This window comes from Verticillium dahliae, genomic scaffold (assembly GCF_000150675.1).
Source record: "Verticillium dahliae VdLs.17 supercont1.8 genomic scaffold, whole genome shotgun sequence".
In the NCBI taxonomy this organism is placed as follows: Eukaryota; Fungi; Ascomycota; class Sordariomycetes; order Glomerellales; family Plectosphaerellaceae; genus Verticillium; species Verticillium dahliae.
The window spans coordinates 320,600-346,384 of record NW_009276927.1 but is presented as its reverse complement, the minus strand read 5'-3'; the positions used below and the strand labels follow the sequence as shown (position 1 = coordinate 346,384).

Genomic DNA, 25,785 nt, shown 5'->3' with positions numbered 1-25,785 from the left:
TGAGGGAACGGAGAACAGCAGCAACACTGTGCCATGCGACCGACACTGGAATATCAGCTCCCTGACTGTGTATCCATATTGACTTGGGGAGGCTGTCTGTCTGTGCTCTGCCGAGGCTGTCAAAGTCAGATCATGATGCCAGGGCCACCGTGACGACTGGTAGGGGCGATCTCTGCTCGTCGCAGTCATTAAATCCGGAGTTCGTCCGCCGAATGAGTAACGATCAACGTCACTGCATCGGAGAATCGCCGACCTCTGTCGCTTTCCTGTCATGTTTTGGCCCCCGGCTGTCGCCTACACTGGAGTAGTGGGTAAGGTGGGTTCTTTGTCACAAGGGACTGAATCGCCGTCGCGTTGAACGGGGCGGGAAAAAACCCAACCCCCATCGAAAAATGAGCATGTGGGCAAGGTGGGGGTTATCATGCTAAGTTCCCGACATGGACCTTCGGATGCTCGCTACAAGGAACCGACGCAATGCGAAAGACGCGATGCGAAAGAGCCTGAGCCAGAACAGCAGCGGTGTCGGGGGAGTTGCGATTATGGCAGAGAGACGAAGAGGCTGGCTGGCTCAACAGGCTTGCCATCGTCAATGGTCATAGCCAGCAGGCAAGGCCAGCGCCTGGCAGTTTCCTCCCGCTCTATCATGTCTGTCCTTGCCGTACTTGGCAATGGAGGAGCAGTTGCCGTTGCCCTCGCTGTTTTCGGTCCAAGATTGAAGTCGCTGTTGGTTGCACCTCCCTGCACCTCTATTTGTTTTTGCCCTTGCATAATGCGAGAGGGGATTCGTGACCCTTGACAGCAAATGACAGGAGGTATCATCGAAGCGAACAGAAGCAGCAACTGTAATTCTGCTGCCTATTGGTACTTGGTGCACGCACGGCGCTGGCATGGCACCCATTGGGACCAGGACCAGGGCCCTGTGGAGGCAGTACCCAAGTACCTGCCTTAACGTAGGTAGCTCATGCTTTCTACTAGCAAGCCTGAGCACCAGGGCTTCTTGCTCCCCCCCAACGCCCTAGCTTCAAATCGATCCCATGCGCTCTTGCCTCGATTTCAGTTCAACAACTCGCTTTCCGTATTTGCCAAGCCCTGGGCCTCTCATCACGGCGCTCCTGCCGCCCCCTGCTTGGTGATACCCTGAGACCCCTCCTGACGTCGTGATCTAATCCTTTCCCGTGTCATTCAGTAATAGAGACCCTCATATGAATTTGTGAGCGTTCCACCTGCCTAGGTACCTGAGCAGGGGGGAAGGTGGGAAAGCAGCGGCCGCACCAAGTACCATGTAGCATCCACGCTAAGAAGGTGCCTTGCTACTTTCCTTCCAGAAGACATGGAAACCTGTGATCGTTGAGTGGCCGCCTAAGAATAGGATCTCTTCGACGGGTAAGGCGCGCCTGCTGTTTCCCCGGTGACAGGGGCCACCTATGTTAGCCCCATTGCTCAGACGCACCATGTGTCGGGCGGGGTCGACTTGTCTTTGGGGGGAAGGAGGAGCTGAGGGGGGTTGGACCTGCTCAGAGTACAGAAAATTGTCCTTCACCCTTAGAAGGTAGGCTGCACAGGCTGATGCCTTCCATCATGGAGTTTGCCGTCACCCACAATACAGATGGCTGTCTGCTCGGTCGACGCCCATGGCGACACACAAAGCTCCCTCAGAGAGGAAAAATAGAATCTGCTCGACGAACTCTAGCACGACGGAATACTGCTGCTCCGCTACGCTCTGAAGCGGTGCCCTACGTGCGCCTCAAAGTACATGTACCCTGTACATACTCTGCAGCAAATGCTGCAAACTCAACCCTGTGCTTGACGTCCTGCAGGCCCTGCTATCGCCCCTCCGAAGTTGGCTATTTGACGACAATGCTTCCTCGGCCGAAAGAAGCAGCTTGCATAGAGGCCTCACAGCCGTACCGCCATCCTATCCAACCACCATCAGACTCATTCAATAGGCTGGCGCGGACGCCATTGTCCACTGAGGAGACGCGAGCTTGTCCCTCTTGTCAACCATAACCACACAAAGCACTTGCGTCGGTACGGATGCAGTCCTCGACGTTGTCCTCCTTCGCCTAGGTTTAATGAGACCGAACTAAGGTGGGTAGCTGCAGAACGAGTCAGTCAGGTACTGTAGTGACCCGCGCCAGGTTGGGTTTCCCTCGACTCCGCAGCCTTCTGTCAAAGAGCACCATTGACTCGCATCGTGGGCTGTCAGCTCGCCCACCACTCCTCCCCCCAGCCCTTCCGCCTTGTTAGCTGGGAGGGAACCTCAGAACTGGGTCTCAGCATCGGTCCTCGCCCCAAAGAAACCCCAAACCCAGGCACCTCACTGACCGTTCAGCCGTCGTCCGCCCCAGCGGCCTGGTTCTGCTCCGCTATCCAGATGCCATTTTTCGCTCCTTTCTCCATTGCTGGTGGTCGCTTCGTTCAATGACCTATCGGCGTTTACAAATGGATGATGCCTCTGGCGCACCCCGTGCTTGGCGCGCTGCCTGACACTCCGACTATGATTCCCTCATCGGCAAGATCCTGCTTGGATTCTTTAGTGAAGTTGCAATTTGGCACCTAGTCAACTTTGAAGAAAGCGCCCACCGCGGTCGTCGTGGTTTGCATCAATAGCGGTCGATAACCGAACCTGCCATGGAACTGTGGCGTGGCTGGCTGTCAAAACGCCCTGTGTTAGTGCGGCGAACCTTGCAGTGAAGCAACTGACCACCCAAGTATTACATCCGTTGCGCACTTCTGCTAACCCGCTTCGTCAAGAACCCCCGAATCGTTGCGCAGCGGGTTGCGTCGAGCCATTATAAATGCAGTGCAGCCAAGGGCCTCATAGCTCGGCGGGCTAAGCAGTTTCGGCGGCAAGGTGCCGTGTGCTGTACCATTCACCATCATATAGCGCGAGCGGCTTGCGTTGCCGTTTCTTCACGACTGGGACATGGTACGCTTGGCGTCAGGGTACGCAGAACATTCCTTGTCAGGTCTAACGCCCCGATAGCCAGAATATACATCAAACAGTCGGTGGAAATGAAGTTCGTAATCTTCATCCACAACAACGTTGTGATCAACCCTATCAACCATCGTCTATTCACCGCGTCAACCCCTTCCCCCTCCCAAAAATGAAAAAAGTTCGCCATTCTTATTACTTATCCATTACCTTTCGCTTTCCTGACTCAACCCCCTGCAACCCCGTCAATCGGCCAATATGTGTGCGGACGACCCATCACCATGTTGTAGCCTCAAGCCTCGGATCGGCGATATACCTAGGGCTGGATAGGTACGGGGAAACCCCAGGGCACGGCTATCCGCTGAGTCCGTTGAATGAAATGCCGCACACAATGACGTCTTGCGATGCCGCAAATCTCTCGGTTGAGGTACTGCAATTAGTACTGAGGACCCTTCGTTCACTCTGCCCGATCATCCCCGGATCTCCGCTGAGAAAGCCCCAGTCACTGTCGAGAGAAAACCCACCCACCCGGAAGCCGCGGGGGCCGACTGTCTCACACCATATGCTCGAATAGGCAATTTTTTTGCACGTTATCAAACACGGTCATTCTTTTCCAGATGTTTGACTCAAGAACTTGTGAACAGATTGCAAAACTCGTCGTTGGCCAACCCAAATCATTCGGTGCAGAATGGTTGCATTGCCTGGTTCCGCACGGAATCATGATCACGAGCTGGCATTTCGGTTCAGCATGCCACTTTTCTTGTTGATCCGTTCGGTAGACAATCCGCATGGCATTTGCCCCCGACATACTATGTACATGGTACCTACAGACCCGCATTCATAGCATGGCCTGATAGCTTGGCTAGGTAGTGTTTAGTATGTCGACCCAAGAACCAGCCAGAAAACCGCCCGTAGCAACCCCAACAGGCGCTAAGTTTCTCACCGTCGGGCGCCGCCCCAAATGGACAACCTCTCAGCATCACTCGTGTTCTTTTCTGATGCTATTTTCATCCGCAGGCTGCATTAGCTCTCCCGCTTGCCGACACACCTGCGCTAACCCAAGTCAGATTAGGCTCGCTCTTGCAATCCCACCCCAGCATCTGGCGATAATGTAGGATTTACACATGTCAGGATATAAATCTTTCTGTCTGTCTCACTGTCGTAGGGCAACATATAACCCCATAGACTTGCGGCTTTGCGGGGTACATTGTACTATGTACACAGGAAACATTCCTTTACGCCTCTTTTGGCTGGCGAGCGTACGATGATTCAGCAGTCGCTCCGGCTCATCAGCTGACAGCATGTGATATACGCAAGGGCGTTGCCGAAAGCGGTCGTGATCTTACCTGTCTCACGGCGCGTGCAGCCTCTGCCGCCAACCCGCTGGCGCCGTCCTGCCACTCCGCGATATGACCGAGTGGTGGCGGTGCGCGAAGGAACGTTACGCACGACATGTTGCTCGCCAGGAAAGTGGCACCAGTCCCCTAAATGCACTTTTGGTTGGATACTAAGCGGCGAGACATAGTGTCCTCGGTTCAGGCCGACCTGCCAATGAGCTCAACTAGCTATGCAGAGGCGCGCCGGCTGTTACGTCTATGAGGCCCACCTCAGTACACGACAAGCGCGTGACGGGGCTGAGGCGGCTGTTCTTGGCGAGGTCCTCAGGGTCGGAAGGACCATGAGTAACATCCTGCCAGAGGAGGCCGATATGTGTCGGGCATCACCACAGCTCTCGTAGTCGGTCCAATAGCCGACGAAAATTCCCTTGTGCTGTTCTTGACCATATCCATTCCACGGCTTTCGCCGGCAGATCAAGGCTCTTGACGTCAGTCCGTCGGCCAGCGTTCCGGAAGCACCACCTTCTGCGATGGCGCGTGCCGGGAAGCGTAGCCAAGACCACCCCGATATTCCCGCGCCGAATACAGATGGATGGCCAAGAACTTTACGACCAATTCGTTTTGCCGACCATCATACATGGACTTCTTTCAGCGGAAGCGACGAATCATCATTTTACTGTGCCCCTGTCGTTAGGCGAATACTCAGGTCACCTACCTAGTGTCATGACCACGACAGCGCGCAACAGTACATCACGCCCATGACTTTGCTCTGCCCTCTCGCATATCCAAGATCACGATAGCTAGTACAGTACGCAAGTGAATGAGATAGTGGAAACCAGATGTGGCTGATGGTCCGATGTGCCCGGAAGATCATCACGCCAGAGGCGTCGAACGGCGCCAACATGATCGACAGCGCCGTCTGTCCTATGTTAAGCATTCTGGAAGCCTCCCTTGTTTCTTCTTCAAGGGCAGATCATGACGGAGTGTTTAGCGTTCGAATCATAGGCGCATGACAGCTTGTTCCCCCGAAAGACTTCCCGCTCGCCAACGTGGCGGGCGAGCTAAAGTTGTCTATCATGCTTTTGGGAAAGGTCGTGCTGGCCATCTTGTCGCCATTTTCAACATCTGCCGCGTGCTTATGCGCCCTGTAGGAAACCTTGCTGACAACACGCCCCTTTGTCACTGTCATGTATCTCTTGTGGCCTTGCCAAGAACCATGGAGGCTTCAAGGCCTCCCAGGTGTCAGCGAGGGACTGTTCTCTCCGCTAGACCAACGGAACATTCCATGACTAGATTTACATCCCTCGCCCGATGAGAGTCTCGTCTGTACTGCCTCATCTAAAATCCGCATACAAAGAAACTTCGCGTCCCGGTCAAGACATATTAGGTTTACAATTCCCCGACGGGCAGCGGGCGCTCAAAGAGGTCGAGCCGAGCGCACCGGCATTCTTTAAGCTTGTCAACCCTGACTCAGCACGAACAAGATTGGCCCCTCTCTCTGTCGTGTCTGTCTATCTCTCTGTTTTCTATGGTGAGCGATTTCGAAACGTCCCTTGGACCCCAGACACTTCAAAAGTCTATCCAGACTGTCCTCCGTGATACCCCCTGCTGAGACAGATCCCTCCCAATATCACCATGTTGTATCCTCTGAGCTTGTTCGTTCCTATTCTCGGCGCAGCTGCAACGCACCCCCACACATGTTCTCTCCCTCTCCGCCCTCAGTGCTCGTATGCAGACAGAGAGCCCTCTCGTCTTACTTTCCATTTTGATACTATTTTATCGTTCTGCCCATTGCTCCCTTGGCGCCTACCATGTCAAGCCCCAGCTCCTTCCTGCTCGCCTCTTTACCGAGGTACAGAACAGGACCCCTGGCGATCACGGAGACAGAGTTTCGCTAGTCAAGAGCCGTCTTTTTGTGTCCCATTTTCCAGTTCCCACGGGCTAGCGGGTGGCGAGATTGGGGGACAATGGGCGTCGGGATTCTTGGATGGGCGGGAATGGGGGATGGACGACCAGTCGGGCGAACGACGAGCGCGGCTCGTTTTGTGGGGTGGTGAGGGTGCGGCCCATGCCAAATTAGGGGCAAGCGGCCGCCATCCCAAAGGGAAAAAGGGGTGGGATGGGGGGGCCAGGGCCGAGAAAAAAGAAACTCAATATAGGAGCGCTTCGATTGTAGGCTGGGTTAGGAGAAGATAGTCCGTCGCCCTTCGAATGAATCCAATATGAAGAAGCGGCCGACTGGTGGGGGAAAACGCCATTCATGTCCTCAACCGTGTAGCCGGCCGGCTGTTAGTCGAGTGGCGATCGGGCGGCAGTAGCAGCATGGAGAGGAAGTCGAAGTAAACCAAGAACGGAAATAACTTGAGAGGGTAAAAACGGATGGAGGACGATGTGCTCTGCCCGCTACTCTGTGACTGACTACCTATCTACTGAACTACCTACTTTACTAAGCTACCTATCTATCTATGGACGAAAGGGTGGGGTTTGAATAACACAAGGGAAGAGGGAGAGAGAGAGAAAAATTAAAAATTGGACGACCAAAACCCCCAAAGTCGAGCGTTTCGTTGTGTTGACCATGTGCCAAGAAAGAACCCCAAAACGACGCCCTTACTTTTGGACTTTCTTTTTTTGGAACGCGTCATGGGTCGCTCCATTGGAGAGTTCAGCACCGATCGTGCCGGCCTGTCGAATGCCGCATCCCTTGCACTGCAACTGTGCAGGGCACCACGTGCCCTCGTCTCTCATGCAGGCTCGTGTGCGCCTAAGACAATAGCACGTCCATGGCATCTCCCAAGAATAGCATCTTCCTGGCTCTTCCCGTCCCTTTCCCAGACCTTCTGCCGCCTCCGTCTCCGCTGCCGCTGCCACTGCCACGCCGCCGCGGCGCCAGGCCTTCGGATTCGCATCGACGTTGCTGATAACGGGGTTGCTTTCATTCCACTTCGTCTCGTGCTGCCTACCAGTCTGCTCAAACCCTGTGCGCGCGCGTGCTCCCCCAGAATACAACATTCCGGTCTTCGGATATGTCCCAGTCGCTTGTGTCTCATCTCAAACCCATCGTGAACCATACGTCTTTGCGGAAAGCATCAACACCCCCCGCTTCCGCCATGGCGGTATCCCACCACACACTCTCCCCTACCCGTGAATGCCCATAATCATGCAATGGATGAAACCTATCCACATGCGCCTAGCATGTTGAAGGGCTATTGGCGGGCCATCGATGCGACCTCCCGCCTCATCCGGTCTTCCCTTCCGTTCTCCAATCATAATGAGTAGTTCGCCTTGAGGGCCTGCTGGTCCTGTGGCTGCATCTGGCCGATGAAGTCCGCAAAGTTGGGGATCATTTGACGGTAGACGTTGAGGATCTGGTTTGGGGGGGGCGCAAGTTAGCAAATGGTCGCATGTTGTCTTAGACAGCCAAGTCAAAAACAGTAACCCACATTTTGAAAGAGATGGTGTAGCTCCTGCTTGGTCGGGTTCTCCAGCTTCAGGTCTCTGTACCTCGCAATTGCCACGAAGAACTGTGGCAGCGCCTTCTCCATGGCCTGCGGGTTCTGCGCCACGACAAGCGTGAAGCCCTTGAACGCCGTGGCCTTCTCCTCGGACGTCTCGACCGTCTCCATGGAGGTGAGAAAGTCCTCGGCAAAGTTGGGCAGCATGCCGGCGAGCTGCCCGTTGTGGTGCAGGCCGAGGCGACCAATCGTGATGGCGGCGTTCTCCGTGACGGCGTGCGAGACGGCCGGATTGGAGACAATGTCAACGAGACGCTGGAGGAGTTCGGGAACGTAAGTAGAGATGTCCTTGGTGTTGTGCATGATAATCTCGCCAGCCGACCAGCAGGCATTGTTGACAACGCTGAAGCCGCTGTCGATCTCCTCGTCAAGGATGCTGTCAAGGTCAAGCTGCTGCAGGAGAATGGGCATAATAGTGCCGAGGTGCTTCTCCAGAGCCGGGAAGACGTACTTGGCGCAGTCACCGAGGAGGGCGTACGCAGACTGGCGGACGTCGTCCTGCGGATCCTCGAGGCAGAAGCCGAGAAGCTCGAAGAATGAAGCATCTGCGTTGCTAACAAGCTCTTGCGACTTTTGGCTCTCGAGCGCTTGGACGATGGCGCTCAGAAGGTCGAGGCTTGTGACGAGGAAGTCCTTGTCGGGCGACTCGACAGCCGCGTTGTTATTCGCCGCCATGCTCTGTTCGAGATTCATGTGAATAATGTTGACGCAACGACCAAAGATAGGTTGGGCGTAGGGCGCAAAAGAGTCATTGAGCGCCATGGCAACGTAGGACAGGCACTCGAGCAGCGGGAACAGCTCGCGCGACTGATCATTGACCTTTTGATAACGCTCGATCAGCGACGGCATGAAGATGTTGACAATCTCGGGCTGCGCCATAAAGGGTCCAATCTGCTCGGCGAGCGTTTGCACGCAATCATACAAGATGTACATGTTCCTGTCCTTGTAGCGCGCAAAGCAGCGGACAAACTGTTGCAGAATCGGTACAACATATGGCTGAAGTACCTTGCCGGACTGGTCCTCTAGGTTCGCAAAGGCGGAAGCCGCTGCCTCCTGAACCTTCTTGTTCTTGTCGAGCATCTTGCGCAGAATGCCGTCCATCAGGGGCTCGAAGTATGCAGCCTTTTGCGCTGGGTCTGTCAAACCGGCCGCCCAATGCGAGTAGCGACCCAGCGTCCAACAGGTGATTTGCCTGACGATGGGTTCAGGATCCTCCAGCGACGTCAACAGGAAGGGTATCAACTCGGGAAGATGAGGTGTGACAGCTCGACTAGCTCCCTCGGCAACGGCGCCGAGCGCCAGTACGGCAGCTTCTCTGTACTGCCAATCCTCGTGCTTCAGGTTCTTCGTCAGATACGGGAGAATGGCCGTGAACACGGGGTCCTGGAAATCCCTCGAGAAAACGTCGAGAGCTGCGGCAGAGCACTTGCGAATCGTCCACTTGCCCTCGGGATCCTCGTCGCCATCCTCGAGCTCGTCGATCTCGCCGTCTTCCAAATCGTCGTCCTCCATGTCGGCCAGTTTCTCGTACGCATTTCCGTTTTGTCCTGGGTCGGCCGAAGCATCGGGTCCGTTGGCCTGTCTGCCAGCAGACTTTCTGGCAAACGTCGGCTTGATATCTTCCTCGCGATCCTCCTCGTCCTCGTCGTCTGATGCGCCACCAAGGAGTGCAATATCCTCTCCACTGTAGACCATGCAGTCCAGCAGGACCGGGATGATCTTGTCGAGGTACGGCGAGAGCGATTGCCATAGATCGTGATGCTCGCCGACGGCCAACCAAAATTCGGCAGCCTCGCTGGCCAGCTCCTCGTCGTCACTCTTTTGCTGCGAGATGATGTAGTCTACCAGTCCGCTAATGTGGGGTTGCAGCTTGTCGGGACGAGCTTCCACGAGCTGGACGAAGGCGTGGCACACCTGGCGACGCACATCGGGGTTGTCGTCCGTGGCCAGCGTGAAGAGGTGAGATAGCAGATCATCAATGTTGTTGAGCATGGCCTGCGATTTGCGGGGGATGAAGACATTAATAGCACTGAGAGCCTGGGCGCGGACCTTGGGCAGAGAGTTCTTGGTGGCCTCGATGAACTTGGGCATGAGGAAAGTCAGAGGCCTTTGGCCGTTGACTTCGCGATCCAGGAGCTTCACATTGTCCTCGCAGATCTTGGCCATGGCGTGCATGGCGCCCTCTTGGGCCTCGGCAGGGACCTGACCGGACTCGTTCGACAACAGACTCAGGAGCTGGGGCAGTAGCTCAGGCCAGCTCAGGAGACCGCCGTTCTTGATGATTTCCGTCGCAATGTTGCCAGCGTAGCTTCGGATCTGCGGGTTCTTGTCCTGAATTCCCATGGGAATGGCCAATTTGATGAGGGACATGCTGCTCTCAGGGATTTGCTTGTACTGGGAGCGAGCGTTGTTCTTGAGCATGATGGCGGCGGCGGATCGTACGAGGTGGTACTCCATGGAGTTGAAGGGGACGCCAGCCGGGGCTTCGGCGCTGGAGAAGAGGTAGGCGAGGTAGTTGTTGATATCGGGCGAGGCCTTGGCCTGCGTGAGCATCTGAAGCAGAGTACGTCAGTAACGTTTTGCGACGGCAGTTGACATTTGTGATCCGAAAAGGTCAGATCGCTCGAAATATGCGAATGAAACCCACATCTTCAGCCTGTTTGCGCGCATTCTTGTCGAAGCCGCTCAGGGAGTCCTTGAGACAGACAGCGAGCTGGCTCAAGGACTCCTGGCTTGGCTGCCAGGTCATGATGGTGTCGGTTCGAGGGGGGTCGGTCGATGTGGGAGTTGAAAAGGATCGAGGTGGTTTGATTTCGGTTGTTCGATGGATGCGACAAGTCGTAGACAAAACGAAGGCAGGCCGGCGATGAAATAAAGATTGTGCCGAGAATTACATCCACCGAGGCAGTACTAGTGGGAGACTGCTGGTCAGCGCTTTTCTGTTCCCACGATGCGCCCGATCAGTGGTAGGAATAATGTTGTGGTGGTGGTGGTGTGTGGAGTGGTGCGGTGCGGAAAGCGACAGGAATTTGAAGCCCCGCGACTGACACTCCAGGCTCGAGCCCCTCGTTGAGACCCGCTCCAAGGTCGAAAGAGCCAAAAATCAGAGGGGGAGAGAGAGAGAGAGCAGGGGTCAGGGTGCTGGCACATGTGGCACTGGCACAGACACTGCCGCCAAGAAGGGGAGGGGTTTCGACAGACGACGTACCGTTGTCTCCGAAGGGAGCTGTCGACGATCAAGGTAGCTGCCTACCTTGCAGGAATACCGCAATTTGCCCTCGGTTCGAAATGGAGGCCATACAGATAAGGAGTAGGAGGCAGGAGGCGAGAGGCAGGACACAGAAGGCGGGCTGCAAACCTGATCTGGCGATGGAAAAGCACAGATCCAACTGGCACGGTACCTAAAGTCACCCTGCCTTACAGTGCTTGCGGCCCCCGCCCTCCATCTATCTCTGTCCCGCTTCTCTGTGGTGACTTTTGCCAGTCACTGCTGCTGCCCGCAAAATCCTTGGTTGCGCTAAGGGTGGGGTTCTGACGAAAGATAGTCCGTTCGATAAGCCTTGTTCGGATGATGCACCGGCCTGGGGCGATTTGCACCCTTTACTGCCTATTCCTTTACATGAATGTTGCCTCTTCCAGCATGGTAGGTTGGAAGGTACATTCCACAGTCGTGGTTCTTGCGATGGATGGACGAAACACGTGTGTCAACTCGTTTTTCTTTATATCTGGGCCATAGGCGACTGCAAGGTATTAATTAGGGCCATTGGCTACAGAAGATTCCGTCGTCCTGGCGTCGAGCTCTCAGGCACCTCCCTTGCCACCGCCTGCAGCAGCCCGTCTATCATACCTCGTCACCTGGCGTGACACAAGACAGCGCTTGAGATGCCACGTGCGACGGTCCGAAGTTCCTGTTTCGTAACAATAATATTTTGATGCGCTAGAGATGGCCGTTGACTGGAAGTGAGACTCTCCGTGAGGAAAATCCTCATTACAGTCATGCTGAAAGAGAACACTGGGCATGGCATGGTATTTCGCAACAGCTTCTGTCGTCGTTCGCAGACCTTCTGAGCTCTCGTACACATTCAGAGCTCTCGTTTCTCCGCGTCTCTAGAGCAACCTTGATCGCGTACCCAAAATGTCCCCGCCAGCCACCTCCTGCGGCAGGCCGCATGTGCCCTCATTTCCCCTCTGCTGCCGATCGTAGATGTGCAACATGAACAGCTACGCGGGACAGCGAAAGCTGCTGGCACATCACCCCGAAGCAGAATTCATCAGTGTTTCGACGTGACGCCAGCCATGAAGAGAAGACCCTCGCAAACGGCTCCCATAACTTCGCAGTACCTAAAGCAGCGTACGATCAGATACCGTTGGCTGCTGCTGTCGGCTTGACAACCAGCCGGACCCGCTCAGTCACCACATCGACGACCCGCTTGAAGACGTCCATCTCCTCCTCAACGGTGCCGCCCTCGGGGCAGTTTGTGAAGGAACTACTGTTGGTCACATAGACGGGCATGTTGGCCCGCTTGGCGATCAGCTTAGCCATGCGCTGTGTGAATTCGAGGGTCGGCTCGTGGACATAGAGTGTTGTGGAGATTGGCTGGGCGGGGTTGAGACGCTGTGCATGTTTAGTGACGGGGCAGTGATATTCAGCTAGGAGGTTGAAAGAATGTCTTACGTCAGGCAGAGCGTAGACGAAGGAGCCCATGGCTGCTGGCGATGATGGCTCATCCTGGTTTGCTGTGGTGAGGAACAAGGTGATGGCTTTGGCCTTGATGGTGAGGTGAATGAACACGCGAGTGTCGATAGAACGGGGTAGAGGAAACGAGACCTGGAGAGGTTCGTTATCGATGACTTCCATTTTAAATTCGGCACGCCTTGTAGAGTAAGGCTGTCTGAGGATGGCCAGGCGGTTTGTGGTGGGTTGAGATCTTGTTCATGAGCCTGCCCTGTACTAGTTGTGGAATTCGGTTATGGTGATACGGTGTCTCCTTATTATTGCATGTACCGAGGACAAGACAAACCAGCTGTTGCCGATCAGGCAAGGTTCTGTTCTGTGACCCAGGAGTACTTTCATCCCAAATGTGGAGTCCTCATTTGATGCATTTGTTCTGTCGTTATCGCCCCGGTAAGACTCCTTACCGATGCTGGATCTGACCAATTACCTTCGTTTGGACTTCTGGAAGTCTCCTTTTGTACCTTAACAACAATCAATCCACTTTGTTCAATTCCGTGGTGACAGTTATGAGCCCGGGCGACGATACAGCTCCTTGACCTTCGATATCTACAGCAGGGCGCCTACGGCCAATACGCCTGCTGCGAAGCTGTCTACAGCTGAATCGCCGCTGCACTTCAACAGTCAATTGACGCGACGTTTCGCCATTGACGACCACTGGCCAAGGGCCGTTACCGACATCCTCCAGGAGAGCGATCATCTCTCCACGACACATCGAAGCAGGAGAAATCAGCTCCTCAAGACCAATTGAACCTCCGAGACGTGTGGCCTAGGGCTTGAGTACACGCGGGGTCAATTGATGATATTCAACATACACGCGATCAGTCGCGACCATCGAACGACCTCCCCGACGGTCTCCGACAACGCCCAGGGATCCTCAAGATGGACTCTGGTAAGCACAGAGTGACACTTACAAGGAGGGAGGAATGGAGGACATGGCTCAACTCCGTCAGAGCCGTGGCGACCTCCTACGAGGCCTGGGATCTAGTCGACCCAGACAAAGAGGCTGACAGGCGGCCCAAGAGGGCCAAGAAGCCAACAGCACCGTCATTCGAAGATGAGACGCGAGATCTCAGCACACTGCTGACGTTGTACAAGATCCATTTGGACATCTACAACAGGGAGTCAGCGGGCCTCCAGGAGGTCCAGAAATACATCCTCAACACAGTCGACAGGAGCCTTTCGGCCGTCTTCATGAACGAGGAAAGCAGCCAGGAGTGGCTCAAGGCGTTGAAGGACCACTTCGCCCCTTCCGACATGGGACAGAAACAATACATTCGCCAGCGCTGGGAGGAGCATATGGCGATGATCAAGAAGATGGACCATGAGAAGTGGGTTGACGACTTCATCCTACTCTGTATCGAAGTTGAGAAGCACGGGATTCCTCAGCTTAAAGAAGCCGCAGATCAAAATGTTCAATTCCTTCGGGCAATTCTTTCCGTGTCTCCAGGGTGGGCCGAAGCAGAGTGCGCCCACCAAGTTCGCCGGGAGCTGGATGATCGTGATGGAGGGAAGGTACTGGCGTTGAGGTACAAGAGCTACCTTAGAGACTACCAACCGCATCGCCTCACCACCAAGCCATCTCAGACGTCCTTCTACAGCGACTCGGTGACCTTCATGGGCAAGGACCGGAATGGTCAAAGTGATCGGACGAGTGCCCAGGATTCCCATCGTGACTCTCCTCAACAGCCAAACAGCTCGCCTTCTCGCAGACCATTCTGCGACTGTGTACAGCAGAAGAGGGCACCCAAGGCGTGTCAGCCCATCTGTCTGTGCCCAAATATCGCGGAACACCGGAGGAAGAAGAGCTATCAATCCGATCAGAGCCTGCTGGACTACATTGACGAAGCGAAGAAAAGGATGAAGCCAAGCACATTGCAATTCTGGAACGAGAAAATCAAGGAGGACAAAAAGAAGCGGCAGGAGGCAAGAGGCACCAGTGGAGTCGCCGTCTCTGCTTTTAACAACTTCCTCGGTGACGATGATGAACAGAGCTGCGATGACGAGTACACCAACTTCATGAGCAACTTCTCCGTCGCTGATTCGGACGAGTTTCAACGGACAAACCGAGGAGGGGATCTCCGTCACGAGTTCCTGATCGACTCGGGTACACCCAACCATATAACCAACAACAAAGACCTCCTCACCAACTTTCGCGAGGCCACCGACACTGTAAGATACAGCACAGGAGGAGGCAAATCAAGCCCCGTCGAAGGGCATGGCACGATGGCCATCGACACCCTCGACAGCAAGCAGAACGTCATCAGCATCACCTGCCATGATGTCTCGTACATCAAAGACTACCCGACGACGCTTATTTCAGCCAGGCAGCTCCAACGCCAAGGACTCGGACTGGACTCCCTCAGGAACATGCTGTTCAACCCAGCCACTGGCTCAGAGATCCCACTTCAGGAGAAGGGTGGCCAGTATGCGGTGAACACCCTACATAGCACCACTTCCTTCTATCACTCCAAGAAGCAGAGAGCCGCGATGGTCAGCGACTCGAGGCTCTGGCACGAACGGCTGGCTCATGCCCACCCAGAGGCCATACAGCAGCTGCCATACAGCTGTACTGGAGTTGGGGTGAAAGGGCCAACAACATTCGAATGCGAGTCTTGCGGGGTAGCGAAATCCAAGAAGATTGTATCTCGGAGACAGCCAACGTACACGACGACGAATCCATTTGAGCGCGTCAACCTGGACTTCTTCAGCCCTGGGAAGTCGTACAACGGCATGGAGTCGTGCCTTGTAATAACGGACGCATATTCGGGGAAGATTGTTGTCAGGATTCTGCCTGCCAGAGCAGATGGCTTCCAGGCGTTTATCAACTTTTGAGATGTTTCTCTGGAGACAGTACCATCTGGTCATCAAGGTCCTGAGAGTTGACTGGGACTCAGCACTACGCAGCAATCTGGTTACTTGGTCAGAAGAGCGCGGCATTCTCTTGGAGAGATCAGCCGCAAGGACACCAGAACAGAACGGTGCCGCAGAACGCAATGGAGGCACGATATTCACCATCGCAAGAACCCTTTACCTCGGCTGCTGGGTTCCCGGAGGATTTGTGGCCAGAGGTGGTACAAACCGCTGCATATCTCCCACAATCTCACGCCGAAGGGACGCCTACAGTGGGCGACACCAGAAGGAAGGCTGAACGACTGGCTCAACTCCAAGGGCCTTGCCGCTCGAACTACGGCTCCAGGCCTGGCTCACCTGCGAAGATACGGATGCAGGGCGTATCCTCTCACGGCAGACGCCCAAGAGGGACGTAACCGAAAGCAGAAGCTGGCTCCGAGAGCCCACATCGGCTATCTCTGTGGATACGACAGCAGCAACATATACAGAATCTGGGTTCCAGAGATGAAAGCAGTATTGAGGACAAGAGACGTGGGTTTCGATGAGTCCACAGTTTTCAAGGACGCCCAATCCCCAAAGCCAATTCTACAGGACGAATTCCAGGCTTTGGACGTGCCCGTTGCGGACGCCCAGAATCCTTTCAACTCGTCACTGGACATTGACGAGTTCGATGTTGCCACCATCGACCTGTTCGAGAAAGCCCGGACATTCCAACTTGGAGGAAAGATCAACGCGGAGATACTGCGACCCCGGGAAGGTCACACAGCCAGCAGAGATGATGTCCTGCCGTCACCACGTCCAACTCCAGAGACGGAGACTGGACAAGGCCAGCCAGCTGTCTCTGAGGGGGTGGAAGATGCCGTAATAGACACCATTCAAGGGGCTGAAGATGCTGTGGAAGACACGATCCCCGTGCCAGACACCATTCAAGTGACTGAAGAGGCTATTGAAGACACTATCGAAGTAGCTCGGAGCCCTGAATCAACACCTCAACACACACCAGCTGATCAAAGTTCAGCTGAAGACGAGACAGAGACTGTGGAGGCCCGACCATCAGTGGCACCAGCCCCACAGCCGTCGCCATCAACACAAATCCAAGGCACTCGAAGGAGCGCTAGAGACAGAAAGCCGTCACAGTTCAAAGACGGCACCCCCACCGACCAGGCTCTAGGAGCCCGCCGCAGCAAGAAAATGCCTCCATCATCACATTTGACCGTGGAATACTCATTCTTTCACACTCAGACTCCATCGAACAAGAAACCGCTTCTCCGAACAGATATGCCCGCGGAGCCAAGATCCTGGAAGGAGATGCTTCATTCTGATCACAAAAAGCAGTGGCTAGAAGCAAGCGTCCAGGAGGTCAACACCATTGAAAATATGGACACAATCGAGCAAGTCCCCTTCGAATCGGTCGACCAGGAAATACACAAGGTTCTCGGGTTGACCTGGGTCTGGAAATACAAGGTTGACTCCACCGGCTACGTGACCAAGTTCAAGGCCAGGCTCTGCGTACGAGGAGACCAACAGCCCAAGAATGAGATGGAAACATACGCGTCGACACTGGCAGCCAAGACGTTCAGAACGTTGATGGCCATCTGTGCAGAGTTTGACCTAGACACGCACCAGTTGGATGCCGTCAACGCCTTTCCAAATGCACACCTCGACGAGACAGTCTACGTCTGGGCCCCTCAGGGCTGGGATCTCATGCAGGAGATGCAACAGAAGAAGGGCGCTCCACAGAGGCGCACGATTTTCAAGCTGAAGAGAGCTTTGTACGGTTTGCGCCGATCACCGCTTCTCTGGCACAAGCTGCTGTCCGAGGCTATGCGGAAGATCGGCCTCGTGGCTCGCGAGGAAGATAACTGTGTCTTCATGGGCAGAGGCATGATCATGTTCTTCTACGTTGACGACATCATCCTCATGAACCGCAAAGAGGATCGCCAAGCGGCCGAAGAGCTGAAGAGCCAGCTCAAGTCTCTGTTCGAGATGCGAGAACTTGGCGAGGTCAGATGGTTCTTAGGCATCAGAGTGGTCAGAGATCGTAGCCAGCGCAAGCTCTGGCTGTCTCTGGAGAACTACATCACTGAAAAGATGAAGGACCTCAACCTCCAGCCATCCACCAGAGGTCATTTGACGCCTCTATCAACAGACCCAGCACCTGCTCCAAAGGATTACGAAGCCTCTGCTGAATCCATTCAACTATACCAACGCAAAATTGGTTCCATCAATTACGCAGCAACCACAACACGACCTGATGTGGCCAAAGCTGCCTCAAGACTTGCGGAGTCTCTGCTCAGGCCGACAGAACTCCATCACCTTGCAGCAGACCACTGTCTCCGCTACCTCTATCGCACAAGGACTCTCTCGCTGTCCTACGGAGGATCAGGAGACCATTCTACATCGCTGTATTGTGCGAGCGACGCATCATTCGGCGATGATCCCATCACCAGATTTAGCTCACAAGGATACACCACCATGCTCTTTGGAGGTCCAATTGACTGGAAAGCTACAAAGCAGCGATCCGTGGTCACTTCTAGCACCGAAGCTGAGCTGGTGGCCCTCAGTGTCGCAGCGAGGAACTACCTTGCCACTCTTCGTCTGATCAAGGAGCTTCAGCTACGTTTTCATGGCAAGGTTCCGATCCAGATGTTCTGTGATAACCGCCAAACGCTGCTGTTACTCACTAGTGAGAGGCCTCAAGCCACTACGAAGCTCAAGCATGTTGACATCCATCGTCTTTGGATCCGACAAACAGTCAGACAGGGGAAGATATCCGTGGACTGGATGAGCACTGACAAGATAGTGAGCGATGGGCTTACAAAGATTCTCCCGACTCAGAAGCATCAGAACTTCGTGAAGCTTCTGCAGATGGAGTGCGTACCAGCGGTCCACCAGTGAACAGCTTGCTCAATTTCGCCCACCTCTCCTAACACTTACACACATCCTTATTTGCTTCACAAGCACGATTTCCTTCATCTGCCCTGAGAACGCCAACTGTTCCAAAGGCACCAAATTCTCTACCAAAAGCCGCCAACAGGCATCTGCCTGATCTTTCGTGGTTCAGATGGTCAGAGAGAGGCTCGCCTACCCATCTGAGGGGGTGTGTTGCCGATCAGGCAAGGTTCTGTTCTGTGACCCAGGAGTACTTTCATCCCAAATGTGGAGTCCTCATTTGATGCATTTGTTCTGTCGTTATCGCCCCGGTAAGACTCCTTACCGATGCTGGATCTGACCAATTACCTTCGTTTGGACTTCTGGAAGTCTCCTTTTGTACCTTAACAACAATCAATCCACTTTGTTCAATTCCGTGGTGACACCAGCAACACAGGTCGAGCAATCATGATATGCGATTAGGACATGTTGAACTCACCTGCTGCCTCCTCCTTCCTTCCTCCATGGACACTTCTTGTGAAGCCACGACTGGACATCGACACGATGGAGGACGAGAACTTGGACAAGCTTCTACTCGATAATGGCAGGTACTGGCCGTCTATGCCATGCGCCAATTGCAGACGTCACCGGTTGCAATGCTTTATCCTCCGGACGACATCAGCCAACCCTAACCCCGTCTCATCGTGTTCATCCTGCGTTGCCCTCTTTCGCGACTGTTCTTTGGCCGGCCAGGCCAAACGCGACCACTCCAGCTTTGAAACATCAGAACCTGTCATAGGACATCTCCATGGAGTGAACGAAGAGCCTTCGGCCTTGACTTCGCTTTTTGATGAATACCCCATTCTCGAGGACCCCTTGGCGCCAGCACCACACCCAGCATCACTAGCAATGCCATCTTCGTCAAGCAAGCGAGCCAGTTCTCGATCGGTTCACAAGAACCGCGCTCTCAGAGCCTGGTTTGCCGCGCATCTGGACCATCCGTATCCGTCCGATGATGTAAAGGACGCTCTAGCGCAGCAATCAGGCCTCAGCAAGTCGCAGGTTGTCAACTGGTTCACCAATGCCCGGCGTCGACACAGGCTATCACTTCGGGTCTCAAGGCAGTCCTCCAAGCAACAACACCCGCAGGGGTCGCCCAGACCACGATCTCTCTTGTCGAACATGTCGCCCCTCGAGCGATGGCGGAATTCGCCCCCGGACGAGGAGCCTGTCGATCTTGCGCTTATCGAGAGTGCTCTAGACGCCTTTCTATCCGACAACTCGAACGATCTTGAGCCAGCTGATAGTAGCTATCGCGAAGGTAGCGCGTCCTCGGCAGACGACAGCTTCAATTCCAAGACAAGGGGCCTCAGCCTCGATGGCTCGTCTGATTCAAACTCATCCTGCTATTCCTTCCACTCGTCTACAAGCAACCACTACGGGGCACGGTCCGGTCACAGCTCCGATGGCGGCATCCGTCCTCCTTCAAAGACGGGCAAGCCTGCGACAGCAACAAGCTTCCAGTGCACGTTCTGCCTCCAGTCCTTTCACAAGAAGTTTGATTGGTCTCGTCACGAGCAGTCTGTCCACCTGCCTGGCCTCCATTCTTGGGTCTGCGGTGTACCTCTCGCCGCCTCTGACCCCCTCATCACCTGGCGCCCCGCATCCCGTGACCCGGAATGCGTCTTTTGCGGCCACTCCTCGCCGGACATCACCCATTTCCAGTCGCACCAATTCGAGGAGTGCGCCGAGAGAAGTCTCGAGGCGCGGACGTTTAGTCGCAAGGACCACCTAGTGCAGCACCTGCAAAAGTTCCACGGCTGTCGGCGGCGCGAAGGCTGGGCCATGGACGTTTCGATGCTCAGGCGCACACAGGACTCGGTACCCAGTCACTGCGGGTTCTGCGGGGTGCGGATGACAGGATGGGAGCAGAGGGTGCAGCATTTAGCGGCGCACTTTCGGGCGGGCTTGACGATGGAAGCGTGGGACGGTGAGTGTGGCATTCAAGGACCCATGGCTGACATGGTAAAGGGGGTTGGCACATAGGTATATGGCGATGTTGCCAAGCTGGTTTCATGACTGCTGTGTTGAAAGACACAAACTGGGTGAGCATTTGCAAGCCAAGCAGCTTCGATGAATTTCTTACGCTGTCATGGAGTCTATCTGATGCCTGAAGACATCAAATCTTAGACGCTGGCAGGGAACCCCCATACTGCCCTGGCCTGTCTGGCACGACATTTTCCCTAGGCCTCTAAGTCCCGAGAAGCACACCAACGGCATCTGGCGACGGCACTGCACTCGCCTCATCTCCGCCGGCCTCTCGAATTCTCCACAACGCGCCCAGAGCGGCAGCACCACAAGGCCCAAGCCTGACGCCGCTTTCCTCGAGAGCCTTAACCGCCAAATGTGTTTCCGAATTTGACAGCACGACACTTACGTCTACGCCTGTCCTCAGATCCAGCCACGCGACGCCGGCACGGTCCTGCAGTTCATCTCGTCCATGATCGTCCTGGCGCCTGAGTGAGCCGTCAAAAACCTGCCAGCCCGCAGACTCTCATGCAAACACGGCGCCGTATCCGGCTCCGCGGCCACGACGACGCTCCTGAACCGCCGCTGTTGCAGTGCCTCCCAACGGCGGGCGTGAGCGACCCGACCCGACAGGCGTTACAGAGCAGGTCGCCTCCTCCTAGTGCGTGCCAGGCTGCTCCCGCGCCTCGCGCAGCATGGTCGAGTACTCTCAACAGTCCACACCGGAAGCCGCCCATCGTACCCCTTCAACGGCGTGTCCTATACACTGACACTCTGCGGCGCGAGCGAGCGTCGAGAGGGGCATAAGCGTGGTGGACGCATGGAGCAGCAGCTAGGCCTGGAAGACCTGGACGGCGGCCGGGGCTCCTGGAATTCTGGAATGGGGTCTGCGTGTTGCTCCGTTCAGCTTCAGGGGCCATGACGAAGAGTGCAAGTACGGGAAGCGTGTGAGTGCGTGTTAGAGTGGAGTCTATCAGATCCTTTTCTCTAGTTGGCATCGAGACAACGGTCTCTCCTCGGTGGCGGACTCGTCCCTGCATAGACCTCGAGGCTCTTAGGCCCCTATGTAGGGAAAGCTGACTACCTTTGGCGGGGTCAAGCCGTCAGGCCGACGTGACGAAACAAACATGGAATCCCTTCAGCGTGAGCCAGCAAACACCCTCTCGTGACAGTGCGCCGACTCGCCGTGGCCGCACCTTGTTCTGCCAGGGCCTGTTTGGAGAGGGCCTTGGTAGGTTTGGGGCCTGGGCTCGTCTTCGCAGCGGGTTCCGGCGCCCTCTGACTACAGGTACCCCCGCTCGCTCCGCCGGGCGGGGCGCCTTTTTGCATCCGACTCGGGGCGCGCCGAAGTCTGACATTCTTGATAATGATTCTCAGTGATCGATTTCGGAATATTGGATATTGGCGTGCAATTTGATTATGGATTTGACTTCTCAACATATATATGTCAAAGTTTGAAATCAAGAGAGGGGTTACACACTTTTCGAGCAAGTCGCTGGCATTGTAGGCAATCGATGCACATTATGGCGTTGGAATCACCAAGCCTGGAACAACCAGACGTGTCTGCCACGTTGAGAGAAACGGGATTCTGAGAAAGCTACCAAATTGTTTAAATCCACTATATTTTACTTACATTCACTTTCAAGATGGAATCCAAGCGGTAGACGCAATATCATACCCGTCTCGACTGTCGTTCATGAACTTCTGCTCTCGTCGTACTCGAGCACAGCGTCCAGCAATGCCTGCGTTCCCATTGCGCTGTTCTCAAACGTCAGTCTTCAACACATCATGCACATCAAATACAAGACCACTCACCAGTCCTCGGGGCTGCAATACTCCTCCGGATGATGGCTGACGCCGTCCTTGCACGGCACAAAGATCATGGTCGTCGGGCACCGCCGGCTCGTGTAGACGCTGTCGTGGCCCGCACCACTCGTAATGTGTAGCCAGCCATCCCGGCCGACGAGTCCATCGGCCGCCTTTTCCACGGCACCAATGCAGTCCGGGTGGAACTTGGTGGCCGGCGAATCCGTGTCGAGGGTGCAGGCGAGCTCAACACCGCGTCCGTCCATGCCTGCGATCCCTTCAAATGTTGCGAGAATCGTGTCCTGCATCCTTGCGACAACCTCGTCCTCTGGGTGTCGGATGTCCAGTGTGAAGCTCACTGTGCTGGCAATTGTGTTGGTGGACGAGTTGGTGGGGCATCTTGAGCACGCCTGTGGATGCGAGGCCGCCCACCGCCCTGGCCGCCTCGTGGGCTGCGACTATCATGCGGCTCGCAGCGAGGAGAGGGTCCTTTCGGGCACCGAGCGGCGTAGTTCCCGTATGCGCGTCCCGGCCCGTCACAGAAAAGGTGAACCAACGGTAGGCCTGAGCCCCCTGGACAACACCGATGCGGCGGCCGGCGTCCTGCAGGATGGGGCCCTGCTCGATGTGCAGCTCGAAGTGAGCGCCAAGGGGGTAGCCTTCGGGGCCATATGTGCAGGGGATGTCTCCGAGGAACCCGTGCCGTCGAAGCTCAGACTTGACAGTGGCCGAGGGGTCGAAAATGTCAGCGAGGGCGTGGGCATTGTCAATCGAGATGTCGCCAGCCCAGACACCGGAGGAGATCATGGACTTGGGAAACCTGGCGCCCTCTTCGCTAATCAAGTCGTGTCAGTCCTATGTTGAAAGTCGAGCCCAAGGTAGGACGTACTTTGTCCAGTTCACGGCGCCAACGTCAAACTTGGTTTTGTAGCCATTCTCGTGCAAGGTTCGCAGCACTTCGAGGGCAGCAATGACGCCCAGAATGCCATCGTAGCGACCGCCGCGCGGCTGCGTGTCGAGGTGGCTACCCATGGCAGTCATGGCAGCAGCAGTGCGGCCGCGACGACGGGCAAATTGGTTGCCCATGGCGTCTATGGCAACGTCACAGCCGATGTTGCGGACTTCGTCAGCGAACCAGCGGCGCACACGGGCATCGTCGTCAGTGAGGGCGAGGCGGGCCATGCCTGTTTCCGTAGGCGCGCTGCATACATGTGTGAGTCCTCTGGGTGCTTGAGAAGGGCAGGAGTTGAAGAGTACCTGCCATAGGGGTGAGCAGCGCCCCATTGGCACGTGTCATGGATAGTGTTATTCAGACGATCAGCATTAATCTTGAGGCGCGAGGCAGCTTGGGAGGTCGATGAGAAGAATCTGGGTCCAGATCGAGGGATGCAGCCCAAGCCAAGTCGTGAGGCAAAGGGTGGCATCGTGGGGCCGAGGTGGGCAAGGTGGTGGAGTGTGTCAAGAGGATGATGAGGCACAGTCAAAGAGAAGTCAATGGGATGACGCTGCCAGGCCGGGCGGGGGCTCTTTGGATAAGGTAGTGTGTTGATTTGGCAGACCAAAGTACCTTGTTAAGGAAGTAAGGTACGCAGTTATCACGAAAGACATTTCGATCCGACGAGGACGAGCGCTCCAAGTCGAAGGGGCAATGGCCGCGTGAGTGCGCCCTATGGAAACATGCCGGGAAACAGATCGGGAAGTCGCTTGTCTCGCCGGACCTTCCTTCCCCTTGGCCGATCCCACCTGCCACAGGGTAATTGCCCCTCACTTACCTACCAAAGAAGGGGAAGGCACACCCACAGTAGGAACTCTTCTTCTTTCCGAATGTCGAATCTCCCTCCGATCCTCAACATACAACACTTCACCATCTCACTTCAGTCTTCAGTTCGCAATGCCTAGCCAACTCATCCGAGAGGCCGCTGCTAGTCAGTGTCGATGATACCCCGAAACTCGTTCGTCCGATGCGTCTCGGCAAACCGCTTGACAGCCCCCCAGTCCTTGCATACATGCTGTGCCCCCGCTTCCCCGGCCGTCGTGTCGTCGACCCTACCCCCGAGCGCCGTGTCACCGTGGCACACGAGCGACAGCCGCAGGTACTCAAAGCAGTGCCGCAGGTGAAACGCCATGGCCTCCGTCTCCTCCGTCGCCTGCACGCCCGAGTGGTACGCCTGCATGATCATGTAAAGACAGTGCAGCTGGTGGAACACGGCCGTGATATGCGCCGGGTGGTTCTCCGGGTCGACCGTCACCGTCGGCAGCTGGTTCTGGTTCTTCGTTGCGCTGAAGAACCCGTGGCCGACTGCGGCTGTTAGTGGGTGGCTTCTGCGCCATTCGTGGACGTACGGCTGCATGCCGTTGACTTACCTGGCATCAAGGCATCCCAGTTCTTTCGTACCTGGTGCTTCTCGTCGGCGGTCGTATTCAGCGGGTTGAACGTGTAGTCGGCCGTCAACTCGAAATGCTGTATGACGCGGGGAACTGGACCATCTCGGCATCAGCTCTTGGCCCGAGAACACAACGACGGACCTGTTGAAATCAGGGGCCGACTCACACTCCGGAATGTTTCCCGTCGGGTCTTCACCCAAGCGATGCCCGTGCCGCTGGTCGCAATACCCCTCCCATGATATCAAGACTATACAAGCCGCTGTGAACACAACTATGAGCCAAGCGATTGAGGCGAGACGCGACATCCAGAATAAAGTGCTTTCGAACCAGTCCCGGCGCTTTCGGGACCGAATACGTTCATGAGTTTGGACGTTCACGGATTCGTCTGCAGATACCGAGGGCTGCAGCGTTTCTGAAGACGGGCCTGGATGCTGGTACTGGAAACCCATGATGAGCGCTCAAGGGTGGTCGAGGCGTGGCGCACCGAACTGGCTGAGCACCATCACTAGGAAATGATGAGTCTGCGCAGCAATTATATCAGAAATTGACCGCAGATGATTGACAACCGATACAAAGAGTCAGGTCCACCAGGGCATCGCCACTGTTGATCCCCTGGTAACATGCTGCTTTGGGTGCTCAATAGCTTCGCCCCCTATTGATGCTTGACTAGCAAACACGAACGACCCAACGAACACCTTGCAACAACACCACTCGAGACTGAATCCTTTTGTCTCCTGCTGTGATGATCGTCAAGCAGCTAACAGGCAGTCAAGCGCAGGGAGAGAGCGGAGACAACAGCCAGCACAAGTTGTAGCTTGGCGGCTGATGGATGTCGTGGATGTCGCTATCGTATTCTTTACACGTATTCTTTTACACGTCTAGCGAGGTGCGTCGCAGTGTTGTACAGTCTAGCGTTTATGATACAAAATGTAATGCAGCACTCGAGGCGGCTGCTGTCCCGAATCACGGCCCCATTCCCAGCATTCTTTTCACCTGGCTGGACAAGTCAGCCGGAGTCGCCTCTCCATCCGACTTACCCTCGTCCTGTTCAGCAGATGCAGCATTCTCAGCCGCATCAACGGCGTTCTGGGCTCCCTCCTCGCGCAGCGGCGCAGGCGACTTCTTGGTGAAGACAGCAACGAAGCCTCCACCGCCGACCATGGTGCCCACCTTGGGCCGGCATACGGTCACCTTACCCTCATTCTCTCTCACGGCCTCGACCTCCCCTCTCGCCACCTTCTTTCGGCGTCACGACGCGCACGTCCCACTCCCGTCCGCCAACACCATCCGAGAAACCCTGGCTCAAAGGTCGAGTTGGCCAACTCG

The 25,785-nt window shown here is 55.5% G+C and overlaps 5 protein-coding genes across 5 annotated transcripts; 1 reads left to right on the top strand and 4 right to left on the bottom strand.

Annotated features, from left to right (window-relative positions):
• Positions 1-7,535: 7,535 nt before the first annotated feature.
• Positions 7,536-10,533, bottom strand: VDAG_04662 (importin subunit beta-2; the record flags this gene model as incomplete). Its single annotated transcript, XM_009654266.1, has 3 exons — positions 7,536-7,637; positions 7,713-10,337; positions 10,432-10,533. 3 exons carry the CDS (start codon positions 10,531-10,533, stop codon positions 7,536-7,538), a joined length of 2,829 nt encoding a protein of 942 aa, XP_009652561.1.
• Positions 10,534-12,141: 1,608 nt separating this feature from the next.
• Positions 12,142-12,642, bottom strand: VDAG_04661 (uncharacterized protein; the record flags this gene model as incomplete). Its single annotated transcript, XM_009654265.1, has 2 exons — positions 12,142-12,399; positions 12,460-12,642. The coding sequence occupies 2 exons, from the start codon at positions 12,640-12,642 to the stop codon at positions 12,142-12,144; spliced, it is 441 nt and encodes a 146-aa protein (XP_009652560.1).
• A 6,087-nt stretch (positions 12,643-18,729) lies between these two features.
• Positions 18,730-20,286, top strand: VDAG_04660 (uncharacterized protein; the record flags this gene model as incomplete). The annotated part of the gene is made up of 1 exon (XM_009654264.1): positions 18,730-20,286. Exon 1 carries the CDS (start codon positions 18,805-18,807, stop codon positions 20,284-20,286), a length of 1,482 nt encoding a protein of 493 aa, XP_009652559.1. The 5' UTR covers positions 18,730-18,804.
• A 1,676-nt stretch (positions 20,287-21,962) lies between these two features.
• VDAG_04659 (N-carbamoyl-L-amino acid hydrolase) lies at positions 21,963-23,498 on the bottom strand (the record flags this gene model as incomplete). The annotated part of the gene is made up of 5 exons (XM_009654263.1): positions 21,963-22,026; positions 22,084-22,400; positions 22,459-22,909; positions 22,964-23,275; positions 23,332-23,498. 5 exons carry the CDS (start codon positions 23,496-23,498, stop codon positions 21,963-21,965), a joined length of 1,311 nt encoding a protein of 436 aa, XP_009652558.1.
• Positions 23,499-23,996: 498 nt separating this feature from the next.
• On the bottom strand, positions 23,997-25,620 carry VDAG_04658 (uncharacterized protein; the record flags this gene model as incomplete). The annotated part of the gene is made up of 3 exons (XM_009654262.1): positions 23,997-24,373; positions 24,439-24,552; positions 25,497-25,620. 3 exons carry the CDS (start codon positions 25,618-25,620, stop codon positions 23,997-23,999), a joined length of 615 nt encoding a protein of 204 aa, XP_009652557.1.
• Between the last annotated feature and the right edge of the window lie 165 nt (positions 25,621-25,785).